Raw genomic sequence first — 25,292 nt, 5'->3', positions numbered from 1 at the left:
ACTACGCAATTTAACAAGGGTCAGTCAGTCAGTTTGAAACCTTTAACATATACTGTATGTGTGTGTATAATATATTTCCAGCTCAAACAGGCTCTCAGCATGTTAACACACCATTTGTGATTGTTTTTTATAAATTACCCGCTGTCAACAGGCCGTACATGAACACCTGTACACCTATCCACTAGGAGACAGATTTGACATTTTATGACCACTGTGATTTGAAGGTAGTTTGCTTAAGTGAAAGTAAAAACCCTAACAGAACATTACTCAGTGTGGTCCAATATCTCCACGCCAAGCAGTATCAGGGGAAGGTCCCACAAAAGAACCCAGCCACCCCAGCCGTAGATCAAGGGTATTCAACTCTTACCCTTCAAGGTATGGACCCTGCTGGCTTTATGTTCTACCACATAATTAATATCACCCACCTGGTGTCCCATACATGAGTCAGTCCCTGGTTCTAAGTTTGTGATGAAAAAATGTAACAGTCTTCAAGGTTCAGAGTTGAGTTTGGGGATTATAGACAGTGATACAAATGCTTCAACTTTGTGATAGACAGAATCCTGTCTTTACCCCCAAGCCAAATGACTGTTAAGCAAGGCTGCTAAATGATTATCAAATGACTGCTTGCATTTGTATTCCTTTTTGCACGACCCCTTAAGTATTAATTATACACCAATCAGCCATAACATTAAGACCACCTGCCTAATATTGTGTAGATCCCCCTTTTGCCACCAAAACAGCCTTGACCCCTCCACTAGACCTTTGAAGGTGTGCTGTGATATTTGGCACCAAGACGTTAGCAGCAGATCCTTTAAGTCCTATAAGTTGCGAGGTGGGACCTCCATTGATCCGACCTGTTTGTCCAACACATCCCACAGATGCTCGATTGGTATGAGATCTGGGGAATTTGGAGGCCAAGTCAACACCTGGAACTTGGTGTTGAGTTCCTCAAACCATTCCTGAACAATCTTTGTTTTGTGGCAGGGCTCCTTATCCTTCTGAAAGAGGCCAATGCCATCAGGTATTACTGTTGCCATGAAAGGGTCCAAGAACTGTAATGCTCAAGTAGGTGGTATGTGTCAAAGTAACATCCACATGAATGGCAGGACCCACGGTTTCCCAGCAGAACATTGCCCAATGCATCACACTACCTCCACCGGCTTGCTTTCCTCCCATAGTGCATCCTGGTGCCATGTAAGTGACGCACACACACCCGGCCATCCATGTGATGTAAAAGGAAACGTGATTCATCAGAACAGGCCACCTTCTTCCATTGCTCTGTGGTCTTGTTCTCACGCCCATTGTAGGCGCTTTCGGCAGTGGACAGGGGTCAGCATGGGCACCCTGACTGGTCTGTGGCTATGCCGCCCCATATGCAACAAAATGTGCTGTGTTTTGACACCTTTCTATCAGTACCTGAATTAACTTTTTCAGCAATTTGAGCTACAGTAGCTTGTCTGTTGGATCGGACCACACAGGCCAGCCTTCACTCCCCACATACATCAATGAACCTTGGCTGCCCGCCCATGACCCTGTCACCGGTTCACCGCTCTTCCTTCCTTGGACCACTTTTGATAGGTACCCACCACTGCAGACCAGAAACACAACAGATTTGGAGATGCTCTGACCCAATCGTCTAGCCATCACAATTTGGCCCTTGTCAAAGTCGCTCAGATCCTTACGCTCTCCACTTTTCCCTGCTAGTAACACATCAACTTTGAGGTCAGAATGTTCACTTGCTGCCTAATATATCTGACAGGTGCCATGATAACGAGATTATCAGTGTTATTCACTTCACCCGTCAGTGGTCATAATGTGATGGCTGATTGGTGTACACATCTACACTACCCTCTGCCTACACAAACTCACTCAGAGGTACACACACATTCACACAAATACATAGACGCACTTGTTAATCAACAATATGAATACACATGGACAGTATATTAATGCTGCTCACACTAATCTCATATATTGTGGTTGCTACTGCTACTGTTTATTACCTGCTGCTACTCCTAAATATATGTACATAAACCTAAACACTCAGTACTAGTAAATACATTTAAATAGCAAACATTATATAGTCTTCCATATCATTAAATAGAAAATGTTTTTGTTTTCTATATCATTTTGCATTTATTCCTGTTATTGATCAGTATCAGTGTGTTTATTCATTAAGTAAGCTGTTCGGTGTTAGTCACCACCTTTTGTTCATGAAAAGTTTGATTTGGGGGTGCTGATAAGTGTTGAGCATGTGGTAGTATTGAACCGATATCGAACCGACAGGCGACGCGCGCGTCAAACTGTCTCAGGGATGGACGATGCATGCCAGTCGGCCGAATTCACGCTCGTCTCTTCGATCGATGAACGGATTAAGCGTGCGCATAGGTGGCGAACTGAAACAAAGTTAATTTCAGAATCTCGTCAGCGGGTGCTGAGGGTGCGTCGGGGGAATTCAGCGCCCCGCGGCTATGGATTTGAAAAATGATTATAGGAATATCATATGGTAGAATCCCTTCATCGTCTTTGAAATTGGCTCGGCCTAACAGTTACCTTCTTTGTTATCGATCTTGTGTGGCTATTAGCATTGGGTAACCATTGAGATACACAACATAAGACAAAATATGCAGACTTCCACCAGAGGGCAATATTCAACTTCTAAGCAGATTATACATGCCTAACAAATGAATAAAAATAGCGACCCTTTTAAAACATATTACTGGTCATATACAAGGTAGCAGTGATGCAATATTCTCCAATAGAGATGTTTGGTGGAGATTAGGATAGCGATATTTCCAACACTTTTTGCTAAAAACACGTTGATCACCATATTTTACCATATTTTATTCTAAACCAATGTTTTTGCAACTTATTGTCACCTGCAATCGGTTGATGGCATAAAGTGAATTGTTTCTATTTCATTCTATGCTAGTTGAATATTACTACAACTAGACCTATTACAGAACTGAAAATAAATTGATCAACGTACATACAAAGAGATAGGTACGATAAAAGAAGATGAGATTAATATTCTGGATTATTGTGTGTTTTCCCTGTAACGTAATATTAGATCAATTTATCTCAATAGGATACCTGACAGCCTACCCAGATCTCGAATTGAAAGTGTTGATATATTACAAAACTGAATATTTAATTGATACGTATCCCTGTTGATTTATACTTTGAGACCCCCTTTCTACTTAGATGGAGGATGCACTGACTCACAGGCTCAGTATTATGGGCGTAATTCCCATGATGGTTTGCTTTGGACCGCTGTGCACTCTCATCAGGCAGCATCTTGGGTAAGCCTTTTTCTCAAGGATATAAAGTTATCCACCCTCCCGCGACTTGCTATGAGAGAGAGAGATAGTAGGATACGGAGAGAAAGGTGGATTAATTTGGCACCAGTGTAAGTTAAGAATACACATTTTTATTCTAAGTAGGATTCCTCTTCGTTTAACCATTTGAAGTCGTATGTATTTTTTTTTTGCGCTAAATTGTATACGTCATAAAGTAATTTAAGGATTTCTTTTGAAAATTGATGGATCAAATAAAAACATAATTTGGTGTTTTCATATTCATGCTAACTCCACGTTTGTGGTAGGATGTCTTTGGTATTTGTTTAATCTTATCTGCTACTTTTTGACAGAATTATACCCAACAATATTTTATAGTCTTGTAACAAGCTACCATTATGCCTAAAACCAAGTAAATCTAATATTTTTTAATACTTTTAAGATTAATTGGCTAAACTTAATTTATTAACAATAGTCTACTGTTGCGCTGTAATCCTAACTTTCAGTTGTGTTTTGAGTAATTAAATGACTCCATTCACTTTATTTAATAAATGAATGCTATTGTAATCTTATAAATATAATAGTAATTTAACTGAGCAATTTGTTCCTGTTCAAATCTTAAATGGCAATCTTTTTTGATTGACAACAGATCATTTAAGGAAAGAAAATGGATTTCAAACCATTGCTTAGGCGCGTTGCCTTGATAGTCCGCGCAATCCTGACATTCCTCTTCGCCCTGGTGGTGCTGGGAGTGATGGTGTGGGCCTACATCCAGGGCATCCAGCTGGTCTCTTCCCCGTATGGCATCATCTCGTTCGGTTTCTACGGGCTCTTACTGGGGCTCCATGTCCTCGTCCAGAGCCTGTTTGCCTATGTGGAACACCGCCGCATGAGAACCCAAAGTAAGACCTGCACCTTCACCAAGACCATAGGCTTCACAATCTCAGCCTACCAGGAAGACCCTGAGTACCTGCGCGAGTGCCTCAACTCCATTCGGGCTCTCAAGTACCCTCCGGAGCTGCTGCGGATCATCATGGTTGTGGACGGGAATTCGGACGATGACCTCTACATGCTGGAGATGTTCAGGGAGGTGTTTGCGGACCAGGACCCTGGCTGTTACGTGTGGAGGAATAACTACCATGCGTGGGATCCCATCCAGACTCAGGAGGGAGACATGTGTGAGGTGAATGGCCCAGCCGGGGATGCTGGTTATGGACCGGGGGAAGACCCTCAGAGGAGGGATGTGGAGGATTTAATCAACAGCCGGAGGTGTGTGTGCATCATGCAGAAGTGGGGTGGAAAAAGGGAGGTGATGTACACTGCGTTTAAGGCACTGGGATTGTCAGTGGATTACATACAGGTGAGGCCTTGATTCATGTAGCTTTGTAAGACTCTTGAGGTTGTGAGAAAAAAAAGACCATCCATAAACCAGAGCACACCGTATCTGTATCTTTATTCGTTTTTTGTTCTCTGCTTTCTCTCCTTCTTTCTTGCTCTTTGGCTCATCTCCACTTTAGGTATGTGACTCTGACACCAAGCTGGACCCCCTTGCCACAGTGGAGCTTTGTAAGGTTTTAGAAAGCAACCAGAAGTATGGAGCGGTGGGAGGAGACGTGATGATCCTCAACTTAAAGGAGTCCTACATCAGCTTCATGAGCAGCCTGCGCTACTGGATGGCTTTTAACATTGAGAGGTCCTGCCAGTCCTTCTTCAACTGTGTCTCCTGCATCAGTGGCCCTCTTGGTATGGAAATACCACTTTCCTATGACTGCAATAAACACAAGCTATAACCTCACTTTCCTTAGTGTCCTGAAGTCCATTTGAAGATGCTCTATACCAGTGGTCTCAAACCGGTTCCACGGAGGGCGGAGTGTCTGCAGGCTTTTGTTTTTTCTATAAATTGGTTCCCAGTTCAGACCTAAACAACCAGGTGAGGGAAGAAACTAACCAATTAGTGACCTAATTAATCAATCAATTACAAGGTAAGAGTCAAAACCTGCAGACACCTGGCCCTCCACGGAACCGGTTTGACACCTGTGCTCTATACGCTGATATTATCAACAAATCTGTTGATGAGCAACTGCTTGGTATGGTTACGTATAGTTTCAAAACAAGGGTTTTGGCTAGGGTTGATTTTAGGGTATGGGTAAGTAAATAGTTGAAATGTTACTGATTCAGTCTGATGGGCATGAAAAGATAGACCTTTTGGAACTCTCAAAATGAAGTGCTATGAACGTGAGTTACAAACTCACATTCCTGCAACTGCTGTAAACCAAAGGTATTGTGTAACCTTTTTTTCCTGTGCCCAAAATAAACACAAGATACAACCTCAATCTCCTGTCATGGCTATGAAAAGTTATAATCTCAGTCTTTTGTATTTTATCACTGTCAGTCGTGTAACATAACTATGCTATTGGTATTCAGGAACATAATATTTTACATAACATTTTTCATGTGTATAAACTATTATAATATCGTTTTGGTTTTGTTACATAATTAGGTCTGTACAGGAATGACCTCCTCCAACAGTTCTTAGAGTCCTGGTATAACCAGAAGTTCCTGGGGACTCACTGTACATTTGGGGATGACAGGCATCTCACAAACCGTATGCTCAGCATGGGCTATGCCACTAAGTAAGTATACCTTTCTTAATCAACACCTCTGTCATACTTATCATACTTCATCAAATCTAAACCCTGGTTCTAAAAGACAAAAATTAGATCACAATGGCTTGACATAATACGTTATTATTCATTACTTTCAGATACACGGCCCGCGCCAAGTGCTACACAGAGACACCGGGCCAGTTTCTCCGCTGGCTCAACCAGCAGACGCGATGGACCAAGTCCTATTTTCGTGAGTGGCTCTACAACGCAATGTGGTGGCACAAACACCACCTGTGGATGACCTACGAGTCCATTGTCTCGGGTGTCTTCCCCTTCTTCGTGACTGCCACCATCATCCAGCTTTTTTGGACAGGCACCCTCTGGGACATCCTCTGGGTCCTGTGCTGCATTCAGCTCATTGGTCTGGTCAAGGCGGCCTATGCCTGCATCCTGCGCCGTGACATGGTCATGGTGTTCATGTCCCTCTACTCAGCCCTGTACATGACCAGCCTGTTGCCCGCTAAGTACTTTGCCATCATCACCATGAACAAGAGTAGCTGGGGCACATCAGGGCGCCGCAAGATGGTGGGGAACTACATCCCCCTGCTGCCTCTTTCAGTGTGGGCAACCCTTTTGCTGGGTGGGTTCTGCTACACCATTTTCAAGGAGAGCCAGAAGGGCTGGTTTACTCCAGTCAAGGTACTGGAGAGTAGGTTTCTAATCTATGGCTGTGTGGCATACGTATGTTACTGGTTCATCATGATCTTCCTCTACTGGGTGTGGTTCCGGAGACTGTGTAGGAAACGCTCCCAAAGATATGCTGTGAGCGTATGAGAACAGTATTATGTGTAAAAAAAAAGACAGGATATTTAGTATTTATTTTTAGTATTTTGTACTGTTAAAGGTTAAAGGTTGTTTTTATTTATTTTATATGTTTGTACAGTATCTGTTTGTGAACAGATCAACATTTTACAGCTTCTAAACCTACAGAACAATAAAGATACCTATTTTTTTTTTTCATACAGCATTAAATAATTTATGAGACTACTTACCTAAATGTGAGGCTTTATCCAGAATAGCATCAAACATGTGAAATATGTTTTGTTGAAGCAAAGGAAACTAGATAGTTGTACATATTCTGTTGTTAATAACTACAATATGCGATGCTACTGATCTGGCTTTGTACATTACTGGAGCTGTAAGGGAGCTGTAGTCCACGTCTCAGGATACGTTTCATCAGCTTATGATATGACTCATCATTTATACTAAATGGCTCTTGATCAGATGTTACTGATTCATACCGACTGCTTAATGACTCAAGACGATTGTATTTACATTTAATCTTTTAATGTAAATTTTTTTTATTTTTCTCTTGAGCACATCTTGATTGTAATGTTTTCCAAACTGTCATAGATGATGCGATATCTCACTTCAAGTGTTTATGGATAGGTTCTTTCGACAAAGAATACAAAGTCAACCAAAGTTACTTCTCTTTGCTTTTAAACATTTTATTTTAATAATGCACTGGAAACTGGACTGCATTTTAATAAGCAGGAGTCTAGCAATAATGATATATTTGTTTGTTGCTGAGAAAAATATCAGATCATGGTCAAATGGTGTTTCAGTGTGACAATATTTATTTCGGTCTAAATAATTGTGACAAAACTATTTGTCATACCAAATAGTAAGACATAGGGTTCTGCTGTCATGTTGAGTATAAACCTGAAACTGTTTAATAACCACATACAGTACATAGATTATTTATGAAAATGTGTCTTTATAGGGTAATTTATTTTACCGTTATTTGTAAATGTGAATGTGTGTTTGAGCAAAATGAATTAAAGTTGTTTTTCTGAGTAGGTATAGTAGCCTACTATTGATTAGAACAGAAAGGATGAGAATGCCTCCACACTTATTTATAAATTATCATTTTAATCTAACATATTATTATCTAGGAATATTTATATTTATTCAAGTGGTTGCTTCATTAGACACAACAATCAATCCTATCTATATGGATTCCCGTAAGAGTTGCAATGGATAGATAAGGTAACCATTATAGTCAATGGTGACTGAGTACCAGGAACGAAGAAAAAGAGAATGTGGCATCAAAGAGACATCTCAATTGAGGAACGCAAGATTATTTGAACCATAAGAGGTTGTTGTGGTAGGATGGCCCACATTGGTCATAGTAACTAATATGGGAAGCCAAGTTGCCTTTCATTGGTTAAATTTGACTGATGGAGTGTTTGTTCCACAACCCTGTTTTCAAAAAGGTTGGGACGCTGCATACAATGCAAATAAAAACAAAATGCAATGATGGGCAAATCATTTCTTATTATATTTAATTAATTTCATAATGTGCCAAATGTTTTGAATGGGTGACAGGTCTGGACTGCAGGCAGGCCAGTTTAGCACCCTGACTCTTTCTACTAAGCTATGCTGTTGTAATATGTTCAAAATTTGGCATTGTCTTGCTGAAATAACCAAGGCCTTCCCTGAAAAAGATATAAACTGGATGGCAGCATATGTTGCCTCAAACCTGCATATATTGTTCAGCATTAATAGTGCTTTCACAGATGTGCAAGTCAGCCATGCCATGCACACTAATGCACCCCCATACTATCAAGCATGCTAGTGTTTGAACTGTGTGCTGATAAGAAGCCAGATGGTCCCTCTCCTCTTTAGTCTGGAGGATGCAGCATGCATGATTCCCCAAAATAATTTCAAATAAATAAAATATTTTTTATTTATCAGACCACAGGACAGTTTTCCACTTTGCCTCAGTTCATCTTAAATGAGCTCGGGCCCAGAGAAGGTGGTGGCGATTATGGATTTTGTTTATGTATGGTGTCTTCTTTGCATTTTAAAGTTTTAACTTCCATTTGTGGATGCAGCGACATACTGTGTTCACAGACAATGATTTTTGGACGTGTTCCTGAGCCCATGCAGTGATGTCCACCACAGAATTGTATCTGGTTTTAATGCTGTACCATCTGAGGGCGCGAAGATCACGGCCTCCTTCCGTACAGAAATGTCTCTGCATTCTCAGAATCTTTTAATGATTTTATGTACTGTAGATGATCACATGAGACCCCAAATCCTTTTGCAATTTTACGCTGAGCAGTGTTCTTAAATTGTTGCACTATTTGCCTGTGCAGTCTTTCACAGAGTGGTGAACCCCTCCCCATCTTTACTTCGGAAAGTTTCATCCTTTTTGGGATGCTCTTTTTATACCCAATCATGATACTGACCTGTTGCCGTTTAACCCTCATTAGTTGTGAAATGTTCCACTTCACATCACATAATTTTTCCAGTCTTTTGTTGCTCCTGTCCCAGCTTTTTTGAAATGCTGGCATCAAAATCAAAGTGGACATATATTTTTCAAAAAACAATAAAATTTCTCAGTTTCAACATTTAATATGCTGTCTTTGTACTATTTTCTATTGAATATAAGGTTTAAATTATTTGCACCTCATTGCATTACGTACTTTCATTTGACAAAGCGTCCCAACTTTTAAATGCAGGGTTGCATTTAGCAAGCATTAACTGACAACATTCTAATTAACACACCTTAAACAATTGTCCAAAGTATAAAAATATTCACTTTTCTTCTTCTACCCCACTTTTTCCCCATTTTTTTGATAACCAATTTGTGATTATGGTCCTGATTCATTGCAGCAACTCCTAGCGGACTTGAGACTTAATGATGTTCTCATTGAAATTAAACATAGTTATTGTCTTCAAATTCTTTATCCGTCATTACTAGCTGTCATGGTAGCTACTGCTCATTTTCCATTTGCAAGCAGAAGGCCCAGCCTCTGTTGGTGATTACCGCAGATGTCCTCTCGACAAGCTTACCACTCATTCCTGTGAGTTCTTAGCATTTATGGAGAGTTACTTGTTGATAGTGTGTACCAGCTGCGTCATTCTTCGTCATTCTTGAGGAGCTGTGGTTGGTTCTGAGAAACAGCATTGCTGCTACAGTGGTAGACCAAAAATCTGTGGTACCAAACTCGTAATCCGCCTAGGGTACAGGCATCAGTGGAAGGGACTTTGGCACACACAAGGCCACTCCATCAAAAGCCTAATTCAAAAGTATTAAAAGCATGCCAACCTTCTTTTCCCTTTTCAACTAGACATGCCCTATGTATGGCCAGCATAAGGTGTGAAGTTACTTGTTCAGCGACATTTCTTGGAGGCATAGGCATGTTTCAATAGTGTTAATTTTGTTATGGGATATTGTGACTAAAGCTATTTGCCAGTGACATTTCTGTCCTGATGTTGATAAAAATGACAAGATCAAAATGGTACTGATGAAGGACAATCAAATGGTCATGAAGATGTTTTTATGTTCTTTTATCCCCTGAATACAGTCATGTGAATGCACAACTTGTGTTGTACTGCGTGACAAAATGTGTGCAACGTTGCCGACATGAAGTCAGAACACGTGCTGAGAGAAGGGAGGACTTTTAATAAAATAAATAAGATAAAAGCCCTACAAAGAACAAAAGAGAAATAAAATCGCAAAAACAGAACGTTTAATTGGGCGTGACCAAACACCAGCAAGACACATTAGGAGAGGGAGAACTTTAATAGGAAAAGTGATTTGTAACACAGGTGAGGGAAATAATCACAAACAGGGGTCCGTGCTCCAAATGAGGGAAAGCCAGCCGTGCTAGGATGTGAGAGTGTAGTTGTCTACCTTTCCCCTGTGTGTTATGATCCTCTCCCATCCCTGCAAACAGACAGATGCCATACCTTCTCAAACTACTAAGGGTGAATGTATGGCTTCAATTTCAAAACAAACATTTTCAATTATATATATACAGACAGACAAATAAGAGGAAAAACTTGAATAAATGAGTGGAGGAACATAACAAATACACATGTTTTGTACAGGTGTACTGCATGATACAATGAAGCAATTAAAGGGATAATTTAACCAATTTATAATTGAGTAAAATTCTGCTTTCCTTGAGTTTTTATTGAAGGCCCATGGAGGAATGTTTTAAAACAAGCTGAATTAGTTTATTAGCATCGTCCAAATGTATGAATTTAATCAGATGACTCAAACGCAGTGGGAGGGTCATTTAATGTTATAATCAGAAACATTTCAGTAGCCTATGTGTCAGACTTTTGGAATTGACATACTGACTGGCTGAACATAGTTTAGTTTTTTAGTTTAGTTTTTTTCTATATTACCTTTCTATTGGCTATTACATCTGTCCCCTTCTGTGCTTGGCGTACCCAGTTGGTGCAATATGTAGTGGAAAAAAGGCATGAAAATACTAAAAACAACAACCATCATGACATCGCAGAATTCCGTCAAAACCCGTCAACTAAGTTCTTTTCACAAGAATGTCTCGGTTCATTGTAGATTAAATGGAATTTTGGAGTCAAAGGGAGAAGTTCCGTTGGGACAAAAAGTGGAACAAATCATGTGTTGGAAGAGTTGCTGCTCCTGAATTTAGATAACAGTCCATGTGAATGGTTAGACAGTAGCCTAGACAGTAACCTATGCCTACAAGTTGTTTCCCTCCTTTTTTCCAGTGGTGTGCAGAAAGGGAATGGGTTCAGGATTGCATGCTGAATACCGACTATGGCATTCCTGTTTCAATAAACAGACGATTAACAGGGGAATGGCTTGTTGGTCTCAACGACGTCACCACATCGATGAAAAATGTATTGCTATGCATAGGGGAATAGGACATCAAAGAACAGGACATAGAAACAGAAGAAGATTCACAGAATGCAGAACTTGTACATCGGGTTATTGGGTACATCGGGTCATGGCCTAAGGACTATCCACGGGTCACTGGGTACATCGGGTCATCGGGTCATGGCCTAAGGACTATCCACGGGTCACTGGGTACATCGGGTCATCGGGTCATGGCCTAAGGACTATCCACGGGTCACTGGGTACATGGGGTCATCGGGTCATGGCCTAAGGACTATCCACGGGTCACTGGGTACATCGGGTCATCGGGTCATGGCCTAAGGACTATCCACGGGTCACTGGGTACATCGGGTCATCGGGTCATGGCCTAAGGACTATCCACGGGTCACTGGGTACATCGGGTCATCGGGTCATGGCCTAAGGACTATCCACGGGTCACTGGGTACATCGGGTCATCGGGTCATGGCCTAAGAACTATCCACGGGTCACTGGGTACATGGGGTCATCGGGTCATGGCCTAAGGACTATCCACGGGTCACTGGGTACATCGGGTCATCGGGTCATGGCCTAAGGACTATCCACGGGTCACTGGGTACATCGGGTCATCGGGTCATGGCCTAAGGACTATCCACGGGTCACTGGGTACATCGGGTCATCGGGTCATGGCCTAAGAACTATCCACGGGTCACTGGGTACATGGGGTCATCGGGTCATGGCCTAAGGACTATCCACGGGTCACTGGGTACATGGGGTCATCGGGTCATGGCCTAAGGACTATCCACGGGTCACTGGGTACATGGGGTCATCGGGTCATGGCCTAAGGACTATCCATGGGTCATTGGGTAATTCGGGTCATCGGGTCATGGCCTAAGAACTTTCCACTCTGCCGCTTGCGGACAACGGCGGTATATTAAACATTAGGCTATGTGTATCAGTTTGTGCCATAGTTGTGTTACAGTATTGACATTTTTTGGAAAAGTAAAAACAACCCTGTATATAAATCCTTGACTCTAAAGAAATAGAATGAACAGGTTTATTACTGGACAGGTCACGAAGAGCACAGCACAAATGCACGATGACAACTCTCTGAGCATATTTCTCTCGAATATACTCTGCATTTTAAATAGATAGCTAATCTAGGCTATATAGTTTTAACAGTTGGTCTGTACAGAAGGCCTATGATATAGACTATCTTTGCGCACACATTGCAGGAGAGTTTGTCTTTGAGACCAAATTAAATCAAAGCTCAAACTAGCTTTTCATCTGTATTTTGAATGGTGATTTTTTTTTCAAAGGCTCTGGGATGGTGATGGGAATTGATGTCATCCAGAAGCATCAGGTTTCACTGCTATGCAGACTGTTGTACATTTCATTGAAACATGGTGAAGCCTCCAAATTGTCTATCATAGAAGCCTGTATTTTACACATTAGAAAGTGGATGATAGAACTTTCTTAATTCTAAACTCTGAAAAACTTAAATGCACATTTTACGTCCCAAGAAACAAAGAGAGAAATCTCACAATAAGCATTGATGGTAGTACAGTCATCCTAAGAAATATTTAAAGAGTAGCTTTTTTTGTGGAAGAATAATGCAGAAATCCACGCTTATCCACGCTTTTGTTGCTTCAAGATTAGACTATTACATGTTGGTCACATTTCTCCAGTACTAATATCTACACTGGTTGCCTTTAAAGGCTAGGGCAGATTTTCAGTTCCAAGGTGTTACGCTGCTATATTATTGTGCTGGGGGATATGAGGGATGTACTACTAACTTTTCTCAGTCTCCTCCAGTTTTACATTTTAGAAGGAGATGAGGTCCTGGTCCACTTTCTGCGGATTACCTGGTTTGGGGGGCCCGTTGCTGTCCCTGTCCTTGTCCACCTGGTCATACTTCTGACCTAGTCTAAACTCAAATAGACTCTGGATTTAGCCCAGAGAAATTTATTTATTATTCCAATTGGACTCTTAATATCTCACCTGGCACAGCCAGAAGAGGACTGGTCACCCCTCTGAGCCTGGGTCCTCTCTAGGTTTCTTCCTAAAATTCGACCTTCTTAGGGAGTTTTTCCTAGCCACTGAAATTCAACACTACTGTTGTTTGCTCCTTGGGGTTTAAGGCCGGGTGTCTCTGTAAAGCACTTTGTGACAATTGCTCTTGTAAAAAGGGCTTTATAAATAAATTTGATTGATTGATTGATTTTGAGTTTTTCAACCTACACAGCATTAACAATTCCTTATAAGCGTTAATTAAAGAATAATTTCTTCAGTAGAGTCCATGTTTAAGTGTAGTCCAGGATTTGTGCATTATTTCGGGAGGACTGTCCTCTAGGAAGGTCACCTCCTATCTACCACACACCCCCACCCCCACCCCTTCAGATAGAATGGTGTCTCTGACCACCAATCCTGTTTCACTCCCTAGTTTGTACACTGAAATAGTATATTAGTCTAGCCTGGAAGTTCTATTTTCCTCTTGGGGGACTGTCTTCTAACCCAAACTGGGAGGAGTACGGCCCCAAGTTGTTTTGCCACCCTCAGGACTGGAAAACTGTATCTCCAGTGTCCCAAAAAGGTCATGCACTTTTATTATCTTACCCGTCACAGCCAGAAGAGGACTGGCCACCCCTCAGTCTGGTACCACAACAGGTTCCTTCCTAGGTTTTGACCCTACTAGGGAGTTTTTCCAAGCAACTATGCATCGACTGTTATTGTTACTTACACTTTGGGGGTTTAGGGATGGGTATCTAAGTACTTTGAAAAAAAAAGTATTTACTGCATAAAATAGATTTGATTGATTGGTTGAATACGAATGTATATTCATTTTTTGAACTTGTGGTTTTATGATTACTCAGACATGCAAATCTATTTATTTAACCACCGTGTGTGTGAGTGTTTGTGAGATTGTTGTCTTCTAGTCTCAGTCATATAAAATTGTATTTGTATAGGCTATGAATAGTGGCTTATAGAGGATGTAATAAGTTTCTCCCCCCAACTTGGCTTCCTCAGTGATACTAACCCACTCCAACTGCTAAAATTATGACTATATCTAGAGCTCAGCCAAAAGTAACACTGCTCCTTTGGACATTAAGGGTGTGCCGATGTCGTCATACCAGTATACGTAATCATATCTGTTTCTCACACGTGATACTTGTAATCAGATATATTCATGATCAGAAAGTGAGTTTTTTAAATCATAGTAAAGCCTAGAGTGCCATTTACTAATACTGTCATCCATAGTAATCAACAGCAAAATGTTCTGTGAATATTTTCCACTTTGTTGTTGTTATTTTTCCAAAATCAAAGAGTAAATTGATGTCAAATTTTTGAAGAAAAGTTTTTGGTAAAATAATTGAAATAAGTATTTTTCTCCAAATTGTGCGTGCCATAGTTATTGGTACCCCTAGAAATTCTTATGAGTAAAATTAACTGAAGAATATTCTCATTCAAATTTTATAGTTTTAAGTTCACCTGTGTGATTACCACTTAAGTGATGGGCCATGACTTCCTGTTTCACTGGGACATAAATGTGAGGTGTAACACAAACCAAATTCCCATTGTCATCCATTACTATGGAAAATAATTGAGAATACAGTAATGATGTGCGATATTTATACCCATTTACACTATCTGGGCAATTATAAAAAATTTGTATCAGAAAATCTACAAAACATTGATCAGACACCTTCTACATAACCACAAGTTTTTTGGGCCAAAAAAAGCCATAAAAAGCTATTGTTGTCATCAAACAACAAACTCAAGCACCTACAGTTTGCCAAACGTCACTGGAACTTCATGGGGACTTTTTCTTTTGTGACCAAGTTTTTATTTGATCTTTTTCTTTCCCGATGAGGCTACACATTAACAGTAATACTCCAATAAATACATATTTAGCTTCATACTGCATATAAATGCATTTATACAGTATAAACATATACAGTGGGGCAAAAAAGTATTTAGTCAGCCACCAATTGTGCAAGTTCCCCCACTTAAAAAGATGAGAGAGGCCTGTAATTTTCATCATAGGTACACTTCAACTATGAGAGCCTAAATGAGAAGATACAATCCTGAAAATCACATTGTAGGATTTATAATTAATTAATTGGTAAATTATGGTGGAAAAGAAGTATTTGGTCAATTACAAAAATGTATCTCAATACTTTGTTATACACTCACCTAAAGGATTATTAGGAGCACCATACTAATACTGTGTTTGACCCCCTTTCGCCTTCAGAACTGCCTTAATTCCACGTGGCATTGATTCAACAAGGTGCTGAAAGCATTCTTTAGAAATGTCGGCCCATATTAATAGGATAGCATCATGCAGTTGATGGAGATTTGTGGAATGCACATCCAGGGCACGAAGCTCCCGTTCCACCACATCCCAAAGATGCTCTATTGGGTTGAGATCTGGTAACTGTGGGGGCCATTTCAGTACAGTGAACTCATTGTCATGTTCAAGAAACCAATTTGAAATGATTCGAGCTTTGTGACATGGTGCATTATCTTGCTGGAAGTAGCCATCAGAAGATGGGTACATGGTGGTCATAAAGGGATGGACATGGTCAGAAACAATGCTCAGGTAGACTGTGGCATTTAAACGATGACCAATTGGCACTAAGGGGCCTAAAGTGTGCCAAGAAAACATCCCCACACCATTACACCACCACCACCAGCCTGCACAGTGGTAACAAGGCAAGATGGATCCATGTTCTCATTCTGTTTACGCCAAATTCTGACTCTACCATCTGAATGTCTCAACAGAAATCGAGACTCATCAGACCAGGCAACATTTTTCCAGTCTTCAACTGTCCAATTTTGGTGAGCTCGTGCAAATTGTCACAGCCTCTTTTTCCTATTTATAGTGAAGATGAGTGTTACCTGGTGGGGTCTTCTGCTGTTGTAGCCCATCCGCCTCAAGGTTGTGCGTGTTGTGGCTTCACAAATGCTTTGCTGCATACCTCGGTTGTAACGAGTGGTTCTTTCAGTCAAAGTCGCTCTTCTATCAGCTTGAATCAGTCGGCCCATTCTCCTCTGACCTCTAGCATCAACAAGGCATTTTCACCCACAGGACTGCCGCTTACTGGATGTTTTTCCCTTTGTAAACCCTAGAAATGGTTGTGCGTAAAAATCCCAGTAACTGAGCAGATTGTGAAATACTCAGACTGGCCCGTCTGGCACCAACAACCATGCCACGCTAAAAATTGCTTAAATCACCTTTCTTTCCCTTTCTGACATTCAGTTTGGAGTTCAGGAGATTGTCTTGACCAGGACCACACCCCTAAATGCATTGAAGCAACTGCCATGTGAATGGTTGATTAGATAATTGCATTAATGAGAAATTGAACAGGTGTTCCTAATAATCCTTTAGGTGAGTGTATACTCTTTGTTGGCAATAATAGAGGTCAAACGTTTTCTGTAAGTCTTCACAAGGTTTTCACACACTGTTGCTGGTAGTTTGGCCCATTCCTCCATGCAGATCTCCTCTAGAGCAGTGATGTTTTGGGGCTGTCACTGGGCAACACAGACTTTAAACTCCCTCCAAAGATTTTCTATGGGGTTGAGATCTGGTGACTGGCTAGGCCACTCCAGGACCTTGAAATTATGTTGCAAAGCTGTTTTTCTTCCTTTGACCCTGGACAACTTGTTAAGATACATGATATCATGGACTCTTCCAGCAGGACAATGATTCAAAGCATGCCTCAAAATCAACACTAAAATGATTCACTGACCAAAGAAGGTTTTTTCCATGATCATCCCAGACCTAAACCCCATAGAAACCCTGTGGGATGAGCTGAAGCAGAGAGTCCACATGCGTGGACCTCAGAATCTGAAGGATCTGGAGAGATTTAGTATGGAGGAATGGTCTCAGATCTATTGCCATGTGTTCTCCAACCTTGTTACGTATTATAGGAGAACATAATAATAATAAAAATATTACTTATTGGCCAAGGGTGATCTGCCCCAAATATTAAATTAATGGGTGTTAATAATTGTGGCACACATTGTGGCAAGTGGACAAAATGAAGGATTAGTCACCAACACAATGAAGGATTAGTCTCACAGGTTTTATTGTACAGACAACACAGCTTTAATGTCAAAAGTAAAAGTGATGTAACAAAACTAACTCTCCCACTGACATTTCACAAACCCATAGACGTAAATCTACTCTAAAAGAACACATAACATGAACAGAATCGACAGACAACAATAACAACTATTACCAATACTAAATATCCCTTAGACATAACTCCATAACACTAGAATCTCCGAAACGTAGCACATAGCACCTTCGCTACAATATCTTTCAGAAAATTATTTGTTTTATGATAAGTATTTTTTCTTTCAATTCTTATACTTTAATTAAAGGTTAGATTTTTGTTCATATTTCGAATGAAATACCAAGAAGATAAACAACAAAAACCTTTTTTCACAGCTTGTTTTGCTCATATTTTCAAAGGGTGCCTTTAATGAAGGGCACATTTCATCTGAGAATTATTCCTACATCATTCATATCGCTTTTCATTGCGAATTTGATGTGCCAATCCTGACAACTTAAATGGTCAATGCACATTAATTATTTTTATAACCCTTATATTAACAAAACATGCTAATAAATGTGTGGATGATGGCTACTTATAGTTGATGATGGTGGCCACCCAGTGTTGCTGATTAACCCCCTTAAACAAAGTAACTGTTTAAGGGGGTCAAAACATATATTTTCTAACAGCCTATGCAACAACATTTGTGAATTTACTTTTACATTTGTTGTGTTATCTTCTAATAATATGTTTTTTGGAAAAACGTAGGCTACCCTGCACAATTTTAACAAAGTGCCTGCCATAAAAACACTTGTCAGCTCTAGTTGCACATCATCCTATAACTAACGTTAATGTCAGCTTGCAAAATACTCAGGGCTGACCAAAAAACATCTGGGGCTAGAGCCCTTAAAGCCAGGTTCTGGTGACACACCCATGTTATTTCTTAGAAGCACTATTTCATGTGGTGGTTCAATTTGTGCCTTTCCCTGTCATTTCCCTTTAAAACGTATTGTGAGGCAGACAAATAACGAAGTCGTAATATTTAACAAAAACAACTTCATTTAACAAAAACAACTAAAATATCGCCTCAAAAAAGTCAATGGAAAATATAACTAGCTTGATGGCTAGTTAATGATTCTGATTAACACAAAATGTATTTGGAGAAATAAATTTAGAGAGTTTAGCACTGAGAGATGAAGGAATGACAATAAATGATGGTGCTGTTAATTGTGTATGTGGTTTTTCTAAAGATTCAAATCGTAACAACTTGTTCAACGAACATTCTCGCCAATTTAGCGCTTAGCATTTGACATGAGAACGTCTGGTTTTCAGTAAATATCCACTAGATACTTATGTCATGCAATAAAATGCAAATTAATTACTTAAAATCATACAATGTCATTTTCTGGATTTTGTTTTAGATTCCGTCACTCACAGTTGAAGAGGACCTATGATAGAAATTACAGACTTCTACATGCTTTGTAAGTGGGAAAAGCTGCAAAATTGGCAGTGTATCAAATACTTGTTCTCCCCGCTGTATCTATCTAGCAAGCTAATAATATTATCCATCAAATTATAATTTTCTTGCTGACCTGTATGGACGGAGTTGTTGGGGTTAAAATGAGAGTAGTCATATATGCACAGAGGAAATATATGAATGATATTGCATTCATATTTTTTATTAGCATTATGTATGGTCTGTCTTCATGTTGTTACAGAGCTTAAGATATGGTTGCACTTCTGGGAAATTGTCCCATCTCTGCAGCACTCAATAAGGCCTTTTATGGTAGAGTGGGTAGATGGAAGCCACTCCTGTGTAAAAGACATATGACATGCTGCCTGAAGGACAGTATGATAAAAACATTATTTGGTCTAATGAGAACAAAATCTAACTATTTGGCCTGAATGCCAAGCTCTACATCTGCGGAAAACTCAACACCATTGCCAGGCTAATACCATCATGACCATCCCTATGGTGTAACACAGTGGTGTTTTCATCTTTAGGGGATGAAAACAACAGAAACCCTACTTAGTATCTAAAATAACTATTGTGAACTAACTCTTATGTTTACTAGTTGGGGACCTAGCTACATGGTGCCAGGACAACAACCTCTCTCTCAACGTCTGCACGACTAAGGAAATGATCGTGGACTTCAGGAAGTGGGTGGTCTTGCCCCCATAAACATCGATGGAGCTGAAGTGGACAGAGTCTCTGACTTCAAGTTCATCCGTGTGTTCATCAAAGATGACCTCACCTGTTCCAGGCAAGCAAACTCGGCAGTAAAAACTGCCCATAAATGCCAATATGTCCGGAGGAGACTCAGTTTGGCATGTCTCCAAAAACTTCTACAGGTGCACCATTGAGAGTATCCTCTCAGGCTGCAATGCTACCTGGTACAGCAGCTGATCCGCTGCTGATCGCAAGGCCCCTTTTCTACGCTCCTTGAAATTGCTGCTTGTTCACACTGTTATGTGTAAAAAAATAAACATTTCTTGCTTTATATTTTACTTACTGTGTAGATGTTTCTTACCATGTCATAAGATTTTCACTGCTCAGAACAACACCATGTAATTTTGCGCGTTTGACAAAAAAATACTTTGTTACTGTCTTCTTTCTAGCACAGAATCTTTGCCAAAAACTACTTAGTTGCTACTGCTGAGATGTGGGCTCCGCCTATAAAAACATGTATTAACTGTAAGTTGATCTGGATAAGAGTGTCTGCTAAATGACTAAACTGGAAACTGGGATGCTTCTCAGGGGTAGGGACTGAAAGACTTGTCAGGATTGAAGGAAGGATGAATGGAGCAAAATTCTGAAACATCACTGAACAAAACCTGACCAAGGGCTTAAAAGACAGACTGGCATTTGCACTGAAATCTTTCAACGCCTTTCCAACATTCAGTGAACAATGCTTTCAAAATTAGCAGGACTGTGTAATGTGGTTTGCAAACAATTCTTGGTGCATTTATTTATTATTCATGTGTATTTATATTGATTTATTAATTTACTTGTATATACTGTATGTAAATGTATTTAATTACAAGTAAGTAAATGACTTAAGGAACATTGCATTTATTTTCCCAGAATCCAGTCCTTTCTTTCAACCATACTATATAAGGGAGAGTACTCCTTGGTGATAGCCAGTAAACTATAAACAGTTCACCAATTCAACAAGGGGTGGCTTATAAACACTTGTGGTTGTTAAAACAATTGTTGGTTACTGTGTTACTGTCTCACATGACTGTGCACAGCTCGAAATGAAACCATGTTGTCACTGTGAACAATCAGACTCATTGGAGTTTTTAATGATATTGGACTTCACAGCCTGATCTAATAAAGGAAGAGTAATACACACTTTCACTACAGTACGCTCAAACACTGTGACTGTCTGTGACAGCCCAGAGAGAGACGGAGGATAGAGAAATCTGATTCAGGAGAATTATTTTCACATGAGACACAGAATTAAGTACTGTACAGTGGTTCTAGGCTGGGCTTCCAGGCAACCTACTGGTCACACAGGGTCATAGGAGGTCTCCGTATGACAAAGCCAGAGATCACTTCCCTTTTTAGGTGGTTGTAATCATCCCCTACTCCACCCTGTCTAAGCCTCCTTCCCTACGTCAGATGGATCACTCTCAGCTGGCAACTCTAAGACATGTTGATCCCATTAAAAGGGGAAGCACAGAAATGTGACTAAACTGTGTGAATGCGCACATGTGGATCATACCTCCAAGAGTCAAATGGTTTTCCCATTTCCGCTCTCCCCCTACTCATTCTGGTTTCACCCACTTCGATCAATGGAGCTGATGTTGTGGTCTCATTGTGGATAGAGTGAGTTATCCCCAACCTACACTAAAGAGAGATGCTTTGAGGTCCAGTGAGAAAAACTCTGTAAATGCACTCCATATGATTGTAATTATCATTTTCTTCATGACCATCAAAAAGACGCCATACTTGTACAAAATGGTGGGAAAGCAACAGATTATGAAGTCTGAGGTGCATTGTGAAATCTAAAAGAAAGCAAGAAGGATGACAGTTTTACAGCATTTTAATGCATTTTACACTGACCTCTACTGGTAACACTAGTCTTACTATGGAAACAATGACACGCTCCCCACCCATAGAGTTATGATAGAATGTGTCTCATTCTCATGGTTAAGGGACATAAACAATGTGAGAGGGTGGAATATTCTATAAGATTACACAGTTTGTACGAGGTTATTTTTGGCTGACAGTATTTAAACGCCCTAAGCTAAGGGAGTTCCCTTCAGCTAGGAAGCCCTTGCAGTATGTCTAAGAATTCCTCAGGGTCAATTGGGCTAGGCAACAAACTCCAGTCATTTTGGTGGTGTCACAATCATTTACTGGAATCATTGAAAATAACTTCCAGTTTTATGAGTTTTGTGCGTGATGTGAAATGTTCTATCACCCAAAATGCACTATTTTCCTTGACAACATAGAGATGTCTCAGACCGATGTTAGATTTTGCTATCAAATCAGGTAACCAGGTAAATCTGTGTTTTCCAAGGCTGCTAAAAACATGTCACGTCTCAGTGCATGGAGCTTATCCTGCCAGGTTTTTGAGTTAAATTCTCAAAACAACTACCTCTCAGGAATTACATATACAACTAATTAGAAAAACTTATTTACGGTCATTTTTAACATAAATAGGTGGCATTATGTTCGCTATCAACAAATCCCCAGTGAACTGGTCATTAACCACTCGCTATTATGTTGCTCCTTAACGTCTTGCTATTATGTTGGTCCTTAATGTAAGTGAATGAAAATGAAAACCCCCTGGTTATGAATAACATTAACAGTTAACAATTATGCCTGCCCACCATCCTCGACCACAACGCCCTAGCAAACAGCCACACTATTTAACTATTAATAGGTTCATAACTGCTACTGGACGCCAGTTTCTAATCATAGGTAAACAGCACTTCTCATGTTGACACCGAATGTAAACATGAGTCATTAAGGACCAATAGCACTGGGATATGTTGATAGCTAACACAATTTACGTTCATGTTGAATGTAATCGCGGTTTACACATTAGTTGTATACAGAGTTGGGGAGTAACGGATTACAAGTAACCCGTAAAAAAATCAGTAACTGTAATCAGTTAGATTACCAACTCAAATATTGATACTTCTGAAAAAATGTATGATTACTTTTGGATTACTTCAATTGAAAAAGATTAGGTGCGAGAAATAATTATGACACGTCGCATGCTTCTGCATAAAGTAAACACATACAATCCTAAATTCAGCTGCTGTCCTTTTATCAGAGATCCTATTCAATGACTGATTGATATACATGATTACTGATCAACAGTCTGTCTTAGCGTGGCACTTACCAATGATTTTTCCCTGTTGGTTTGTGCCTGTTTGTTCATGTCTATCACTTCCCTGCCATGATCATACATAGCATAAATTATTTAAATACTGAACACACTATACCTATATCTAGATGATTCTAAACATCTCAACTGAAGAAAGAAATTGCCAGCTTTTGTGTGGAGATTGTTACCAAGAACCTTAAAACTACTTACACTTAATTTTTGACTGGTGCTGGCACATCCATTATGTAGCTAGGTACTTGAAGACCTATGGTGATTGAGATTGTGCAAATCAATTTAGCAGACATTCTTCCTTTCAAATCATTCACTATCACTTTTTCACACAGCCATAGGAACTACTCTGTTATCTAGCAAGCAAGCTACTATACTGTAGTTTGTTGGATTAAACTTGAAAATAAAGACAGCTAGCTAACTACGCCTTAACTACGTTTTTAGACAGAAGAAAGCTTATATTTGTTCATTCTAAAGCTATCAAAATATACTGACGTTTATACGTTGCACTAACTGTGAAAACAATACGTATAGCTACAGAAATCCACTTAGCTAGCCTACATACATTTCTCATCATGAAACAATGAATGAGAATGTTGGATTCGGCCGCAACGGAGACGTGACAAGTTCCAAAGCGTAATTATTTTCAAAATAAAAGTATTACGCAAAACAACATTATTGGTGGGGTAACCTGTTTCCAATATTGGGGGGGGGGGGGGGGTCATGTCCCCTCCGTCCCTCCCAGCTCTTACGCCCTTGCCTCTACAAAGGTATATCATGAAGTGGAAACTTCATTCAACAATTCAAGGTTTGATAGAATCCAGAATACACACTTCCTGTTAGGAGAGGTCTTGATTCATCATCAGATGCCCAGACAACTGAACAAACCATAGGAAAAACATACAACCTCAGTCCCCATTAAATGGCTGTGTTACAGGATGAGTCATGTCTGTATATATTTAGACACACTTGGGCTTTATAATGCCTGTAATGCTCTGCCTCTCCTCAGATCGTGTTCCCTCTGTCACGGTATAGTATTATGCTGTAATAGTCTCACATCGCTAATCATACAAAAATACCAGTAAAACATATCAGCTTTGACTTTGTCTGCTTTAAAAGTGCAAATGAAATGGAGCTTTGTTTTTTCATGCCTAAACAAGGGTCTATACCATTGTTTAGATTTACTTTCTGTAGCATTGAAGAAGTTAAATCGTATGCACAACTGTTTTAGTTTCACTTATGTACAATAAACAATTATCCTAAAGGATCATTAAGCTGTTACGCAATGTTTAAAAAAAATCATACTCGGCATGTATTTTAAGCTTTTGTTGAAGTCAGAATCTCTCCTCGAAAGACCCTAGTCAAACGGAATGGGAATAATGTTGTGAATATTAATGCTCCTTATTTAGTATTATCTTCGTCATGCATATAGCTACTTAGACCAACATTTACACTTAATTTCCATTACAAATCATAAAAACACCACATATTTCGACCATCATAAGGCTAGCTAGAAAATCTCTAACGTTGCTAGCTAGCTACTTCCTGGTAGATGGTGATCCTCTCTTGCTGCTGGCACTGTCAGTGGCAACTCAAGTGTCTTAACTGCATCAGGCTTCACAAGAAACTTTGAATACCTTTTTTTGCATCAGATTCTAAAAGCACACGTTTGCAAAAAGGTGCTCTATATACGAGTTACGGTGGCTCGGTGACTAATGCTTAATTTGTGCATCCGGAGTTCCCAGAATACATTGGGGCGCGAGAGAAAGATGAATCGGGAGGCATAGATATACCGGGTTGGGGGGCGTTATCGGGAGGGCGACTAGCATACACTACAAAACTAAAACTTTCATTTTGTCAGGCAGTGATGAGGTTACAACCAGGGGCTGCAGCAAAAGACACATTTTAGTGCTGAACACTTCTAGTAGAATGTTCACAGTGCACACAGTGATGGAAAAATACAATGCACGGCAGATACTTGATCCGGGCCTAGTAGTTGCCGCCGGAACAAACTGAGACAAATCTGAGGTGCCAGATCCTCTTTTGGTAGCTTTTGGCTCAAATTAATCATGGAAGCTAATGATCTGATGAGCTGTTTGCTGTATTGGGGAATGACAGGCAATGGGACATACACATTCAGGGCTGTTTACCAAAATATATTCAAGTTACAGTTAAATAAGGAATATGGGCTTAAAGTGCAGTATCCCAGCTTTAATTTATGGGTATTCACATCCAAATTGGAGGAAGGAATTAGGAATTACAGCTCTTTAATATGTGGACCCCTCTTTTTCAAGGGTCCAAAAGTATTTGGACGATTGACT

General features: G+C 40.0%; 2 protein-coding genes across 2 annotated transcripts in view; one reads left to right on the top strand and one right to left on the bottom strand.

Annotated features, from left to right (window-relative positions):
* The first annotated feature begins 3,963 nt into the window (after positions 1–3,963).
* has1 (hyaluronan synthase 1) lies at positions 3,964–6,736 on the top strand. Its single transcript, XM_010885006.1, has 4 exons — positions 3,964–4,656; positions 4,814–5,039; positions 5,797–5,929; positions 6,061–6,736. Exons 1-4 carry the CDS (start codon positions 3,964–3,966, stop codon positions 6,734–6,736), a joined length of 1,728 nt encoding a protein of 575 aa, XP_010883308.1.
* A 3,741-nt stretch (positions 6,737–10,477) lies between these two features.
* The window catches only part of LOC105019097 (sperm acrosome membrane-associated protein 6), a 52,830-nt gene continuing 38,015 nt past the window's right edge, over positions 10,478–25,292 (bottom strand). Inside the window, exon 9 of the mRNA XM_020041444.1 lies at positions 10,478–10,640. Coding sequence (XP_019897003.1) covers positions 10,622–10,640 — 19 coding nt within the window. The 3' untranslated portion in view covers positions 10,478–10,621. The remainder of the gene's footprint in view (positions 10,641–25,292) is intronic.

The sequence above is a fragment of the Esox lucius genome, chromosome 20 (genome assembly GCF_011004845.1).
Source record: "Esox lucius isolate fEsoLuc1 chromosome 20, fEsoLuc1.pri, whole genome shotgun sequence".
NCBI classification, from domain to species: Eukaryota; Metazoa; Chordata; class Actinopteri; order Esociformes; family Esocidae; genus Esox; species Esox lucius.
This window is presented reverse-complemented; position numbering and strand designations above follow the sequence as displayed.